Source organism: Gymnodraco acuticeps, unplaced genomic scaffold (genome assembly GCF_902827175.1).
Source record: "Gymnodraco acuticeps unplaced genomic scaffold, fGymAcu1.1, whole genome shotgun sequence".
NCBI classification, from domain to species: Eukaryota; Metazoa; Chordata; class Actinopteri; order Perciformes; family Bathydraconidae; genus Gymnodraco; species Gymnodraco acuticeps.
The window spans coordinates 364804-382022 of NW_022989900.1; the positions used below are offsets into that span (position 1 = coordinate 364804).

The window sequence follows — 17219 nt, forward strand, 5'->3', positions numbered from 1 at the left end:
CTTACAATTCATAACATATTCCAAGGAAAGGTTTTAAGACAGTACAAATAATGCAGTCCGGGTGATGTTTTTTATGTGGGGTGCAGATGAGAGAGCTGTCCAGAATGACACCAAGATGTTGTGTTTGAGTTTTTGATAAGCCATTAAAACAGTAAAACAAGTGTCTCCTGTTCACCGAAACATACCCATCTGTTATGGAAAAAGAAAGTATTCCAAAAGTATTCTAAAAGTAATCTGAATACGTTTTTAAGACACGTAACTGTATTCTGATTACTTTCAGAGCATGTATTCAGTAACTGATTACATTTACAAAGTAACCCTCCCAACCCTGCCTAGAAGTCATCCTTCGTTAGCTAAGCTTTATGCGGTGCGCAGTACCTGAGCGTGCTCCACTAGCACCCCCCAAATAGATCAAATATTTTGAGGAAACATGTTAAATGTTGACAATACAATCCAACGTTTTTCAAGAAAAATGTAGTATTTCTACTCAAAGAAATAAGGGCTATGTTTAATTTACGAACAAGTATTTAAAAAAATACGGTATAATAAATAATATTTTCTATAATAAAGTGTAACGTTAAAAAAAAAGACTAATCATTTAAAATACAGTAAAATTGTTCAAGTTTAAATACAAATCTACAGTATATTTTCTGAAGTCTCAGAGGGAGTAGAGCTTGAGCTGCTCCTCCATCTCTCCCTCCGTCACCTCCCCCAGCGCCTCCTGGTTCTCCCTCAGCAACAGGAAGATGGCTGCTAGCTGCTCCTGTTGAACCCTGGGAAGTGAAGTCACAGAACTGAACAGAAATACTCAGCTGAGGTCACATGACAGGACACAAATATCAAAATATTTCTTGATCAAATTAATTAATAAAGAAAAGAAAAAAGTACTCGTTTTTTAAGGTCAATGCTGTAATTTCTCTAGAGAAAAAACGTTTTATATTCATAATAATGTCATGATTTTGGATGGTAATGGAAATTCAAGAAAACCTTTGATAAAGGTGTGGTGGCCAACATGTGCAAAAGCAAGATGGTTCTTCATTTGCATATGTTTTGGCACATTTGTGTTTTCTAATCGTTTTTTGAAACAACAGCGCGTTTCTCCTCATTTAAATGGTTTTGATCGTTGTTGTCGTCCACCATCTTAAAGTGATCTGAAAATCATTCATTCAATGTTTTTGAAGAAAAAGTATAATATGAATTTTTTCAGGATTAATGTCGTAAAATATCAAGAAAATAAAGACACAAAGAGACAAATAATAATAAAAATAATAATTATACTATAAAAAGTTAATAATAATCATATTTATAATTTAAAAAAAGAACATACTAAATTAAGAAATACATTAAAAAAGACACAAAAACAAACAAAAGAAGCAATTGGATGGTTACATTTCAGGATATATTTTAATGCACAGGATGCTTAATTCAAAAATAAAAACAAAAGCTTCCTGAAGCAAACACAACTAACGTCAGTTGGGTTTCACACATTCATTTATTTATTTATTGCATGTCTAAACATGTAAATCAAACTGAAAAACCTCACACCTCAAACACAGGACGTTTAACTTCGGTTTTTTCCCGTTCTTCTAAGAACAGCAGATTCATTGTTTGACTAAACTTTATTGAAATCAAAGTTTGAACAAAAGTGTCACACTGCTCCATCTGTCCTGTAAACACAATAACTTCACTCTGTTTCTGTTAATGCTACTCTACAAACAGTACAAACACAGACTCCTGAAGGCACTTTGGTGTAAAGACGTTTGCTATTCACAAGCAGCTCAGACCTGAAAGATTCTCAAATAAAAGGTTTCAAATCTTTTCCTTCAGCAGTGACAAAATCAAGGAAGAAGCTGAAGGGGTTTCAAATCTCAGGATGATCATTCAGGATCTCTGAAAAAAGAAAATAACCCACAATATTCATTTTTAATGGGTCAAGAAATACAACTTAAAATAAGAGTTCCAAACAATCAGGGAATGTAACGTAAATCACTTTAAATGAACGCTAATACATGAAAGTTAACACTTAACATTTTATCTGATGTCCTATTCATGTCATAAAAAGATTACAAAAACAAAATGTCCCTTGTTCACTGTGTTAAATCGTGTAACCAAATTCAGTCCTGATCATAACTTTATTTCATTTTCTTTGTAAATTTTATTTATAAAGCACTTTATTTTTTTCTGCAGTGTCAGTTAAAAAAAATAGAATCCATACACGATAGAACACAATTATCCACTTCCTAAAACTGATATAAGATTAATATTTATTCATATCTTTCCTCACTTTTATTAAATACCTTTACTCACTTCAGTCCTGATCATAACTCCTAACTATTCATTTTTTTCTCCAAAAAATGTCTGCTTACATAATGCCACTTGTTTATCAAAGGAAAAAAACACAATTTAAATAATTACAATCTGTATAATCAATTCTGAGTGCAAATATATTTCAATGACCCACAACAACATAGATAACGTTTTGTTGTGCAGTTCATATTACCAAAAAAAATCATTTCTACATTAGACAACAGATGTCCCTTCATTAATCGGATAAAATAAATATTACGTATTCATATTTTATTATCATCTTGCACTTAGTTAAACCTTTTAACTAACTTCAGCTCTGATCAGAGCAATTTAATTGTTGGGATTTTAATCCTATTGTTTGTTTACATTCTTTATGGGATATGTCAATTGTTAGCATTAACATTGTTTTTCATTTATGTATACTATTTTTACTCTTGCATTAAAAAAAATGAATCTACCTTCCTAAAACAACTGTTCAAAAATGATTTTATTAATATAATTGTACACTTTCACTGAGTTAACTTACCATTTAATCAATGTTTCTGCTAATCAAGGACATATCCCAGAGTGTGAAAATCCTCCTAATATGTAACACACTGAAAATGCATCTACATAAAAAACAGTGGCATTATGTCACTAAGAAAAAGTGGAAAATAATATTAATATATAATAATAAAAAACGTTATACGGTCAAAACTGTCAGACTTTAACTTGATCAATGATTGTTATAATGTACATAAATGAATAGAAACCACGAAACATACTGAAAAAAACATCAACAAATATAAGTACATTATTTGATGAAGACACAGGCTGTTGTTATTATTGAGATTAGACTGAATTAAAGTAAATGAATTAATTCATGCAGAAGCTATGCAGGGTTTGGTTTATTAAATTAAAGTGAACTTAAATGCACACAAAGTGTAGCTGCCTTTAAACAGTTGTTAGCATCACTCACCGTTAGCTTATGCGTTAGCAGGCAGCATGCAGTTAGCAGGGGAAGCTGCAGGAAATAACATGTAGAAGAAGAGAGGCTCGGTCCTCAGACAGGAAGCTCTACCTGTGTGTGTGTGTGTGTGTGTGTGTGTGTGTGTGTGTGTGTGTGTGTGTGTGTGTGTGTGTGTGTGTGTGTGGGGAGGGGGGGGGGTTGTTGGTTGACTTTTTTCACAGAGCATTTGTTTTTGTACTCATGAACCAATACTGAGAACTCTCATTTAACAAATATTCTCGTATTATTGTACATTTCTATTTTACATGTGTAGGTCATGAATCATATGTATGCATATAGAATGATAATGTACTAATATGACCAATTATGATATGATTACTGCTATTACTACTTAAACTATTACTAAAACCACTACAACCAAATAATAATAATAATTAGTTATAACATTGATTCTCCTACTTGTTAATTGTGACCATTAACGCGCAAAAAACACCTGTTATAATTATAATAATAATAAATATTATAAATAATAACATATTATTATATTAATAACTACATAATCATATTATTATTGTTATTATTATCATATATCGGCGGAAGCGTATACATCTAAAGGGAATTGTACACAATAATAAAAGGATAGGTGTATTAAGCCTAAACATTTTATTAATATTTATATATATTATTTATAAAAAAACACCTTTATTTATTATTTCCTTATGCAATGACAGTATTCATCCAGCAGGGCGCGCTTCCCTGTAACAAATTGCCTTCCTGCATCATAAAGTAGCAGAAAGTGTGTTGGATCAACTATTACGAGTTAATAATAATAAAGAAATACGAAGAAATCATCTGAAAAACTGCTTCTTAAATGACTGTTTTTCTCTCATGATGTTCCTCTAACATTCTCATGAATGTTTATAATTTTTATTTTAAAGGTCCCCTATTATACTCTTTTTCATCAATATATTACAGGTCTCAGATATATACAAAACATGTCTCTGAAGTGTTTGCCTCCAAATACCAAACATAAATTGTAGCATCCCCTCTGTTTCAGCCCTGTTTCAAAAGTGCTGATTCTCTGTCTTTTACTTTAGATCAGGGGTTTTCAAAGTGTGGGAAGGTGAGCCTCCCCTCAGAGAACATAAGAACAGTCGCGCCCCCCCTCCCAATTATTATTGCTATTATTGTTGTTGTTGTTGTTGCTATAATGCAGGGGTATTATTATCCAGTGGAAAGTCATTACCTACTGGCCTAGTTAAATCAAAGTGGTTACTTTTTTTTGGCTGGGCAGTGAAGTTTTACACACCGTCTTATTTGACTTTCTCAGGACTTGAAACAGTTTTTTGGAGGTAGACCCCCACAAAGAAGAAAATATATTTACACACGTAAGGTCATCATCTTAACAGTTTATTATTCTCATCGACTCATCCGTGAGCAGAGCATCAAGTTGGCATGCCTATAACAGCTGAATGCGGCGATTACCATCTTGTTCAGCAAAACGCCTCACAAACTTATTAAGATCCAAAGCTTTAGTGCGTTTTGATTCAATGCTGAGTACAGCCAAACTTGACAGTCTCTTCTGTCATTGTAGACCGCAAATACCTCATTCCTTCCGTCTACTTGGATCCGAATGCGCCGTCCCGTTCAAATGAAATCGCCGCCAATCACATTTCCTCGCTTGTGCCAGGGTTTTCAAAGTGTGAAGTACAGCTCCACTTACAGGCCCGGCATATGTACTACAGCGTGTCCAGCGTTTGTGTGGACGGACACGTTTCTTGAGCCGATTCCGTGTGGAAGAATCGAAGACTTTTTTGAAAACTACTTCGGTTTATTTTCGTTTTTGTCTCGTCTCCGTGTGGGCGGGGCCTCAGGTGATAAGGTGGGGGGTTACCTTGGTTGGTGATTGGCTAATGGTTAAACAAGCCAAAAAAACATTGTGACATCATTAATGGCACATTTCCACTGCAGCGGGGTAGCCCCGTTTAAGCGTCCTCGCTCAGGCCTCGGGCTGCCTCGCTGGCCGGCCTAGGCCGTGGCGCATTTCCATTACAGTTTAGGACCTGGGGTAGCAACGCAGTGTAGGCGGGGCGAACGGCTTTTTTTTTTTTCACATTTCGAGTTGTTCCGTCGAGCTCCTGCTGGATTTGATCATCCCCAATGAGATGTAGGAACGTTGTCACCTCCTCGGTCGACCACGGTGTGCTTTTCTTTGACGTTGCCATTTTTGTAGCTCATCCGTTTACAAAAATTCTGCGTATAAAAATGCTGCAAGCTTGCTTCTAGATATATATGCGACGCTAGGGATGATCTCGCGCGCGATCTTGTGACTATTCTCTCTGACCAATCAGCAGTCGAGAGTGTTGACGTCACTAGTTCAGCCCTGGCCCTGATAGGAACCACGATTTTATGAGGCCGGAAAAAGAGGGAAAAAGTACCCGCTAGCCGGTGCTACGCTATATGGAAAGGCCATTAAAAACTGGCCTGGCCGCTTGAGGACTAAGGACGCTTAAACGGGGCTGCAGTGCCGCTGCAGTGGAAATGCGCCATAAGTGGCCAAAATCTGATCCGCTCATTTTCAGACAGGTTATTATATAAATGGATCAGGACAAAAAGAGAGAGAGAATTTTTTTCGTGAAACTTTCCAAATCTCTTAACACAGAGGAGACACATGTGTATGTATAAAATACATGACAAAGTGGATTTTGCTTAATAGGTGACCTTTAAAGGAGCTTTAAAAAGTAAATGTAATATCATTATATGATTTGATGTGTTTCCATAACTCTGAGCAGCACTGAGAAGATGATAAAAAAGTATATGTTGCAGCAGTTCAGTATTCAGATACATGAATGCATTTAATGTACTTATACCACACTGTAAAATACTCAATCAATAAAGTCACGTTGATCCAAACATGGTTAGCAATGTAATGCCAGCCTCTCTCTTCAGATAGAATACATTTTAACTCGGGTTATTTTTGTTGGAGTTGATTTAGGGAGGAGGGGGTTTTAATAGAAATATGACCTTACCATGTCCCTCCTAACACACTGTGTGTGTGTGCTGATGATTATAGAGAAGTAAAATCTGACGTAAGCTCTATCCTGAAAGATAAGCACACAAAGCATCTGCTGTTTTAGCACAAAATGGAGATTATCCAAAAAAACTTGGGAGGGAGTCATGCTCATATACTGTATCAAGAGGGGGGGGGGGGTTACCTGACTACTGATATTAATGTGCAATGGATGCGCTACAAGAGAGGGCTTGTATTGGACCTTATCGTGATTTGAAATTTGCACTTGATATACCTGAATAAATGAAATAATGCAAAGTAAGCTCATTTAAACATTTAAAACAAGTTATTTGTCAGATATTCATGGTTCAGATATTCATGCTCTCCAGAGGATGAATCCCACTAAATGTGGTGACCCTGTTTGTCTTTAAGTGAAATAACCCAATAACTATTGGATGTCCTGTCAATACATTTAAAATGTGGTTCATCTTTCATGTCCCCATGAGGATAAATTGTAGTAGAGAGCTAAAGAATGAGTCCTAAAACCAGGAAAAGAGTAAGCATTTCAGCGTTTCCTGTTCACTCATCTGAAGTCATGGAAGAAATCATGTGTTTTAAAAAAAAAATGTTTCAGTCTGATGCCTGAAATAAGGTCTGGTGTAACACAAGCTGAAGATATTTTAACGTTTTGTTCTGCGACATAAAATATGTCAATACACCCTATTATCCTGAAGCTTTTAAATGACGTTAAAACAGTCGTTGCCAACAAGTGACTAAATGGGACTACTTAACAGCCCGTTGCCAAACATTAGCCGCCTTTAGCTTAGCGTTGTTGATGTAAAGTGAGGTGACGTAGTTCCTTTATTTGCCTATTGTTAGCGTTTTTACTTCTGGAGATTGCATTTACACTTTATTACAACTGTATGAGGTTAGTTGAACGCAATAATATTAAGTCCACTTAATATTATTGCTTTCAACTAACCTCATACAGTTATGTGAAATGTGTTGACATAATACATTTAAGTTAAGTAACATTAAGTCAACGTTTCAGTTTTCTGCAATAAAACCAAATCTAATCGAGAAACCCCATTGGCGTTTTGCGGAGGGAACCAAGGAGATGCTACCTTCAAGGTCGGACTACAAGAGTTACCCTTTCAGTCGAATACTTGAGTTTATGACTAAATACTTGTTAGAAGAGTGTTCATCTAAATGATTTCACAGTTCTTGAGCTTCGATTTCAAAGGTAACATGTTTTCATAACATTTTAAGACACACTCAACCATGATCTGGAGCTGTGAACTATGCAGAGAAATATCTTTCATCTGTGAAATCGGTTCACCCTGAGAGAGACTCAGACTGAGACAAAGACTCTTCTCTTCTCTGTTTCCCAACAGAAACACAGAAACACAGCGTCGCCAACCCACAAGAACATTTTAAGAGTTTCTGGAGTTTAAAATAAAAAGGGTTATCCAATCAGACGGCTGAATATGTCTCCTCCCTGCTCTTAGATACAAAGTAAATTATAAACACTCTCTCAGCTGGAAAACATGCGTAACAGAGGTTATGTAATGTCTGCTCACTCACAGTCCAGCCTCAGGGTGTGGATGGAAGACTTTGCTGGACTAAATCTCACAATAGGATTTTCATTTTCCACTTTTGCATTAATTATTAAAAAATTCAATAATGCAAAGTAGTACTCTCTGAAACCATTAGAAAATAGACAAGCTCCACTTTATCGTCGGTAATAATAAAATATATTTAGCAAGAAGTAGCACCCGCACTTTGCATTGAATTTAGTCACATCGGAGAAATATTTTTCCACATATGCATTGTTTAAAACAAAAACACATCAGGATTAAAGAAATTAAATATAAAATATAGGAATGTAATTTAAGTATTTCTTCAAAATAATAAATCAATATATACACTTTAAATAATTAAATAAATATAATAAAAAATATATACTTACAAATATATAAATATATAACATTATGTAAATGAAGATATGTAATAAATATAATTAAAACAAGAATCATTATAAAATGTAAAAGATCAAGTAAAGTATTGTGTAAATTCAAATAAAATAAAAAATCTAATAAAATAAAATAAATTATATTTATTTATATATACACAGTAGACATTTATTTCATTTTTTGAGAATGATAACTCGCAAGATGTAATGCTAACTCTGCATTGTTTTGGGGCGAAATGTAGGACCACAAAACACATATACATGCGATTATTTTTCCTTGCATTTCTTCAGTAAAGTCACTAAACAAGTGTCTTTCATTTCATGGACAGAGGTGTTAAGGTGCGTGCAGAAGACCCTCCACCCGCCGTCCCTGGAAGCTAAAGCCTTTAGCAGAACACACTGCTGTACATGCAGCCGCACACAGACCCTGCAGCAGGTCCAACATGTCACATGACCTCAGAACCCACTGTCACTCACCTCTGCTCCTCCTCAATCTCCTCCTTCGTCATCATCGTCTCAAACTTGCTCTGTTTCTTTCCTGGAGTGAACATCACCATGTCGTCAGCTGCAGCCACATCTGACACACACAGGAAAATAACTGAGTCCATCTGCTGAGTACTTAAGTACACATTTTAAGTATTTGTACTCCACTACATCTTAGAGGTAAATATTGCACATTTGATTCCACTACAATTGTCTTTAGTTACTTTTCAGATTACAGTTTTTCATCCTACCCAATTGAATCGAATAAATAAAAGCTTTAAAAAATGTTTTATTAATAATTTACACTAAATACAAAATGTTCCAAAAACAAAAAATAATAACAAAAACCTTTTTTGTTTACTATTCTATATCTCCCTTTTTATTTATTAATATATAAGTACATAAAATAGACAAGACATAGAACAAAAACATTAAGAACATTGAAAATGTAATTATCAATAAAGAAATGCTTAGAATAATTGAATGCATATAAATAAATAACATTTGGAGGGAATTTGAAGTACAAAATTCTACAAATCAGTACCGGATTTAATTTAAGGACAAATAAAGAAAATAAATAACTATTTTACTGCACAAGTAATACTTTGATTTTGACTATTTTTAGATTTACATAACTTCAGTGTTTTTAATGTAGGTGTTTTACCACACACACACACACACACACACACACACACACACACACACACACACACACACACACACACACACACACACACACACACACACACACACACACACACACACACACACACACACACACACACACACACACACACACACACACACACACACACACACACACACAACACACACACACACACACACACACACACACACACACACACACACACACACACACACACACACACACACACACACACACACACACACACACACACACACACACACACACACACACACACACACACACACACACACACACACACACACACACACACACACACACACACACACACACACACACACACACACACACTAGAGTATTTCATGGTAAGATGTGTGTGCAGTATGGTAGTCAGGACGGCCGTCTGTGGTTCCTCTGTTGATAAGTTATCTGCGGAGCACAGCTGCTCCAACTCTGCATTCATACAGTCAGCGCTAACAGGCTGCACACATCTGCATCTACTAAATATTCATATTAAAAAAAATATATATAGAAAATAGGATAATTCAGAATAAATAAAATGGGAAAATATAAAATAAATGTAAAAAATATATGTATTTATCTAAATCAAATAATTTATATATATATAATTTGAATCTAATTGTAATAAAATATATATAAAATAGAATATATGTTTTAGGTAAAATATTTAGATTTTTAAATAAAGTTAAAGGTGGGATAGGTAATTTTGGAGAAACCAGCTCGAGTGCGCTAGAGTTTGAAAATACACATCCGGAGAAAATCTGCCACTTCCTTCCAGAGCCCCTCCTCCAGCACACACGAACGCGCACATGACCAATGAGGGCACGAGATAAGTTTGTGCACAGATGGAAGGCTGACAGGCAGGTAGGCCATCCAGTTACTTTAGCCGGGCCGGCTCAGATGATTGGTCGTCCTTGTTACAGTATTACGGCTTCCACAGATGATGTTTTTTTAATGGATTTTTTGTCAAAGCACTTCAGATATTCATTGCTATCGGGATGTTAAGAGCATTCCATGGAATATAACAAAAAGTGTATCTCGAGCCGGTTTCTCAAACTTACCTACCCCACCTTTAAAGTACCTAGAGTGAAGGTATTGATTGTGCGGTACATTGTAGTAAAATAACTTTATTTTATGTTTTAAGTAAAATGTAGGATGTTTGAGTAAAATAAAGTCACCTGAAGTAAAGGTAAGTTTACTTCATTGTAGTAAACTTACTGTAGGTGAATATATTTAAATTGGATCATTTAAAAATAAATGTGAAATAAAAGATATGAATCCAAATAAAATAAAAAACAAAATATAAAAATATACAAAAATATATGAAATATAAATAAAAGATAAGTTACATGAAGCAAAAGTATTGATTGTACAGTATTAGGTACTAAAAGTACTTAAAGGTCCCATGACATGGCCATTTCTACTGATCATAATTAAGCGGAAGATCAGTGTTTGTTAGCAACCAGAAAATGACACCAGTAATGACAAACAGATGAGAATGCTGCGTGGGGTCTGGGTGCCGTGTTGGCGGGACGTTGCGGGGCTCGCTGTTCCGCCCTTTGAGGCTCGAGGCACGAACAGTGTGAGCTGGATTACTGGTGTCGTTTCCTGGTTGCTGCGTGGGGTCAGCGAGACAGCGCGGAACTCAGCCTGAGCACACACACACTCCGCGGAGCCATGGCTGAGAAAAGATAAGGCTGAGTGACCAGGAAGAAAAAAATGTAAAAAGAGAAATCTCCAACGAGGCGTTCTGGGGCAGCACAGACAGGTCTTTTCTGTGTTAGAGTTTTACTCGCTACAGGGTGTACTTTGAGGGTTTGTGACTCTGCAGACCGTTTACATGCATTAAAAGCTACATAACACACAAGGGGACGAATAATAACGCATGACATGGGACCTTTACAGTGCTGATTGCGCAGTTAGTTTTACCCTGTAAGCTTTCATTAATATGTGGTTTTTGGATTAAAATCCCTGCTGCATGATTTGTAATAATGAATGAAGTAACAACTCTCACCATTGGTTGGGAAAATCTCAGGTTCTGGTTCTGGTGTAAACTCTACGATGGGTTCAGGCTCCCAGACCGTCTCGGGCTCGGGCTCTGGAACCTCAGCCGGTTCTGGGACAGGTTCTGGTTCTGATACTGGTTCGGGCTCTGGGACAGGTTCAGGTTCCGATACTGGTTCTGGGACAGGTTCGGGTTTGAATACTGGTTCAGGTTCTGGGACAGGTTCGGGTTTGAATACTGGTTCTGGTTCGGGGACAGGTTCGGGTTCCGATACTGGCTCTGGTGCAGGTTCTGGTGCTGCAGCTACTTCTGGTGCTGCAACTGGTTCAGGTACAATCTCTAGTACTGGTTCAGGTTCTGGTACTTTAACTGGTTCAGGAGCAAGCTCTGGTACTTTAACTGGTTCAGGGACAGGTTCTGGTGCTTTAACTGGTTCTGGTGCTGGTACTGGAGCAGGCTGGAAAGACACAACATTTGAAAACAGTTAACTACTGTCAGAGATAAAAGGGAAATTACCAAAACATTTCTGGCCTGATTTTCAGAAAACCGGCCGGAAGGTAGCAAGGTAGCATGAGTTAAGGAAGAGCTCATTCAATTATAAAGCGGATCGGTATGGCTATTGAAACATTTTTAAGTGTTTCTCCAACTTCACGTGTTTCTTGTGAATTTTCCCAGTCAGGACGTTTTTAACGATTGTTCAAACTTCACCTGAATGCAGCACAAATGCCAAATCTTGTAACGTTACCCTGGTGAGAAATATTGTGTGTTTTTTCCCAGTTTTCTATAACCATGTGAAATAAGACCCACGATAAGCCGGTTTGAGTAACGGTTTTAAGATCTTAAAATAATTCATTATTTTTTTGTTTAACTCTTGCTGATCTTTCTCCGGAACGCCCAACATTTTATTTCACTTTCAGTTAAATACAAACCACAAGTGTCTTCTTACAAAATGTCAGGAACTTGTCCAGCCACCGGCATCTTCTCCGATACCAGTGCATCCCTAAATATATCTTCAGTGGAGGTCCCTGTGATCATATTAACGTGACCGCTGACCTTTGACAGACCAACGCTGCGTGGAAGGACATGCTGTCAGCGGCAGATCCTCGCTGAGGGTCCGCCGCCTGCCACTGACTTCAGGACAAATGAAAGCCTCTCCAGTGTCTGCCGCCCTCCTCTCCTCGACACCTCTCATATTTATATTTATCTGTCTTTTCAACAGGAGACCTCCCTGCTCCTCCACGGACAGACCCATCTGTCCGTGTCTTTTTGTAAAGTGCTGAGTTTGAAGAGATTGACATTGGAGAGGCAGATCGAGTGTCTCCATCAGGAGTGTCAGGATGAACATGTGACTAAATCAGGATTCTAAAACCCTACATTCGAGTATTGGAAAGCAATCTAGATCAGTAAACCCTAAATCAAGATTAAGAAACCCAAAATTAGGTTAACAATCATTAAATCAAGGTGATCATTTACAAAATCAAGATTTTAAAACACTAAATCTTAAAATAATAGTCAAAGTAGTATAATACTTAATCATGATTATGAAACACAAAGAAATGAAAGTAAAATAAATGATAAATAAATCATTATTACGTGAGACAAAATCTAAGTTTTTAAAACTAAAACATGATTAGAAGTTATTAAGTCAGGAATAAAAAATTGACAATAACACATCAAATCAATATAACAAAATATGAACTCAAGATTATGAGATGCTCGTAATGATACATTTCTAAATAATGATTTCAAGATACTTAATACAAATGTTATAATACAAAATCAAGATTACAGAATACGAAATTAAGATTATTTTATTTAAAAAATTGGATTACAAAATAATGTTATATTATTCAAAATCTTGATTATAAAATACGAAATCAAGATTACGATACGAAAGATAAAGAGGATTTTATAAACATTTATGATAAAAAGATACAAAACAAGTTCACTCAAGATTATAAAACACTTCACAAAGACTACAGGCTGACTCAGTACAGGCCCACATGTGGCAGTGACAGTGAATGCATCGTGACTGTATCAGAGTACTCGTGCCGGCCACTCTCTTAATCCCACAGCCCCCCTCCTTCTCTCCGTCTAAATGGATTGGCATCCGTTTAGCACAAAACACTTCCCTTCCTCTGCCTCTGAATTCCTGAGCCATGAAACACCAAAATAATCTCATCACCAAAGACTCGCTGTGTTCTGGATCACTGTGCTAAATGCAGAGTCATTAACTCATTCTGTGAGTCAGCATGATGATAGAGGATCATTATTATAGGATACCAAATCAAGATAGTGAGATTGGAAATCAAGATTGCAATGTACTAATTCAAGAATATGAGATACTGAACCAAGACAATGTGACTAATGTGCTGCTTTATCAACATGATGTGATGCATATTTAGGGATAGAAATACAAAACTTAAGATGATCACAATAGTAAAATATCAAATTAAGATCATGAGATACTCAATTAAGATTATATCAAACCAAATCATCATTATATAATAGAAAAGTATGATCACAAGATTCTAAATCCAAATTCTATAACAATAATTTCATTTAATACTGAATCCTGATTACGAGATGATACATCATGCCTGTATAATGTTAAATCATGATTTCCAGAGAGTAAATGAAGACTATATCATCCAAAATCATGATTAAGAGATATTCAATTGGGATTATATTTATACAAAATCATGATTTCATGATTCTACACCAAGAACAAATACAAAATCATGATTACGAGAAACTAAATCATTATTATTTAAGACAGAATCATGATTACAAGACATTAAATCAATATTACTTGAATACTTAAAGGGGACCTATCATGCAAAATGCACTTTTGTACGTCTTTTATACATGAATATGTGTCCCCGGTGTGTCAGGGAACTCACCAAGTGTCAGAAAACACAACACTCTCTCTTTTCCTCCATACCAAATCTCTAAAAATGGGGCTGCAACAGATCTGATAGACTGATCCAGATTTGAAAGTTCTCTGACGTCAGGAACGAGGAGCTCCGCCTCTATGGCCAACTCTCCACCTATCAGGGGAATGTGGGGTTGGGCCACGGCCGGCCATTGCCGCTCGAAAGCGCTGGAGACGCTGTAGTACACATGCCAGGCCTGTAAGTGGCGCTGTAGTCTGCCACAAAAGCAGCGAAGAAGACTTCCCGCGCATGGTTGTCATGGTTGCCCTTCTGTTTATTCTCCGCTGTGGTTCTTTTTCTCCCTCCCCAAGGCAAGCGTTTGCACCTCCTGTTGTAATTCAATGCAATCCCTCCCTCGCTGTAATTCTCTCCGGTTAGGCCACCAGCAGATGACAAACACCCACCTCTTCAAAGGAACGAGGGGACCGTGCAGCAGAGTTTCAGTTAGATTTGTTTTCGCTGGTCAACATGTCCGTTAAAGTTGAAATCTTCCGGACAAATTTAGAAAAGTGCCGGTCAGAGGTCTTCTTTGTTATTTATTGAGCTTTAAAACAAATGAATAATGAATCTATATAATCATATAAGAATAAAACACGGAGGACGGAGATCTCTTTTTCTCCCCCTCTTCTGACAGCCCAGCAGCTGATCTCAAAGCATGCTCCTCTCTCCTGCAGGGGGGCGTGGTCAGCTGCAGCTCATTTGCATTAAAGCTACGTCACAGAATCAGCCCCTGCAAAAACAGTCCTGGAAAGAGCAAATAGAGCGAAATGAGGCATGGCTAAAATGCAGGATCTGTTTGGTATTTTGACTATAACTATATTTATATACTTTATATAGGTATGGCCCTACAATATACTGTTCAAATATAGCATGATAGGTCCACTTTAAATCACTAAATCATGATTAAAATATATAACTAAAGATTATTCCAAACTAAATCAAAACAGGTTTACTACATGAATATCATACCTTACTAAATCACAAGATATTAAATCAAGATAACACCGTACTAAATGATGATGCGTGATAATAAATAAAAATGATACCATAAATAATTCATGATTGCAAAATACTAAATCAAGATTATATAATACGAAAACCATCCATACAAATGACAAAATCATGATTATGAGATACTTAATCAAGATTATGAAATGCTATATAACAACAAATAAACTACACTAAATCAACATTTTAAATGACTGATTGTGATGCCCCTGTGGGTTCATCTGTAGAGGGTGTGGCTGTGCTGTGTCCAACCTTGATTGCAGTAACTCAGGGCACCTGGGTCTGGTGCCCTGCAGCTACTTAAAGCCTATCTGCTCCTCTCTGTCTCCTCTCTGCTTTCTCCTACAGCCACCCATTTCTGTTGAGTATGCTATTAGTTACTTCAGTTGCTTTACTTTGTGCACCTCAACACCCTCACACATACATGTCCATGCAACCCTCACCCTGCATTTACTCTACTGATACCACTGACGTCCACACCTCATGCTTTACCTACTTTGCATTTTTAATTTTCAATTAATTTGGTTAATTTGAATTACTTGCTTAAATAAACATATTTTGTTAACCTTTAATATGGTGCGTCTCCTCTTTGTTGTGGCTTTTGAGCCAGGTCATAACACTGATCAAGATTTTAAAACCCTTCACATAGTCAGAGCCACTCTTAATCCCACAGCCCCCCCTCCCTCACTCCCTCTAACTGGATTGGCATCCGTTCAGCACGAAACACTTTCCTTCCTCTGAATACCTCAGCCATGAAACACCAAAATAATCTGATCACCAAAGAGCCAAAGACTTGCTGTGTTCTGGATCACTGTGTTAAATGCAGAGTCATTAACTCATTCTGTGAGTCAGCATGAGGATAAATTGTTCTCTTGGCCAAAACCAAAGCCCACTGCTGTCGTCTTTAATTGGTCAAATATGTTTGTTTTGGACTAGTAAAGCATGAGCTCATCGGGGGCTGCGAATTCTTTCAGCCGATGACCTTTGGATGAGTCAAAAAAGTAACATTAGAGCCAACTAGAGAATGCAAATCCTGAAGAAATTGCTAGTGGGAATTCTTTATGCTGAAAAGCTGATGCTAAACTGCTATGCTGAAATGTAATGTGTAAGAAGAAAGGGAAGAATTGACATGAACACTGGGGGCTTGAATGTGTGATGAGAGAAGAAAAGAAAGTAAAAAGGCTTGGAAAAGCAGCAGAATATTTGAACTGAACTAACTTGATGGAGAATGATCTGTCGCCATGCCAACGGCATTTGATGACATCCCATAATACGCTTAGATGCGTTGATGGCTGCATAGTTACCAAACCTGTGAAGTTTTTGGCCGTTTGGAACATTTTCACTGAAGTTATGAGAAAACCGTGTTTCATGGTGAGCATTGTGTTGCCATGGCAACGGCAATTGAAGAAATCTCAAAACTGTCCCGTTAGCACACATGTGAAGTTTGAGCACTTTTTGAAAATGTTCATAGGAGTTATAGCGACATCGTCTTATGCCGTTTCCATGTTGAGGCATGGAGAGGTAATATATAGGTGAAGATTGTGGGACGACCAGACCATGTCCATTGGAGCTACAGCGACATCGTGTTTTATGGCGAGGGATGCGTTTCCATGGCAACAGCCTATGGTGAGATCTCAGATTTGGCGTAAAGCTGTTGAGGCATGGAACCGGTGATATACAAGCGAAGTTTGGGAGGCGATCGGACCGTGTCCATTGGAGTTGAAGCAACATCGTATTTTATGGCGAGGGGTGTCTTCATATTCTGTTTCCATGGAAACGGAATATGAAGACACTCCATAATTGACGTACAGTAGAGCTGTTGAGGGCAGGACCATTAACCATTATCTGAAGTCTGCTGCTG

At 37.0% G+C, this 17219-nt stretch overlaps 1 protein-coding gene across 3 annotated transcripts in view; it reads right to left on the reverse strand.

The window, feature by feature from the left end:
• Positions 1-233: 233 nt before the first annotated feature.
• The window catches only part of si:ch73-366l1.5 (FILIA-N KH-like domain-containing protein), a 28209-nt gene continuing 11223 nt past the window's right edge, over positions 234-17219 (reverse strand). Inside the window, exons 2-5 of one of the 3 annotated variants that reach the window (XM_034206847.1) lie at positions 11424-11871; positions 8716-8815; positions 6286-6357; positions 1378-1890 (exon numbers count right to left, since the gene is read on the reverse strand). In XM_034206847.1, the coding sequence (XP_034062738.1) occupies positions 6324-6357; positions 8716-8815; positions 11424-11871 (582 nt within the window). In that variant the 3' untranslated portion in view covers positions 1378-1890; positions 6286-6323. Of the gene's footprint in view, positions 774-1377; positions 1891-6285; positions 6358-8715; positions 8816-11423; positions 11872-17219 lie in introns of those variants that run through there. The other 2 variants (XM_034206841.1, XM_034206855.1) reach the window with 2 other exon arrangements.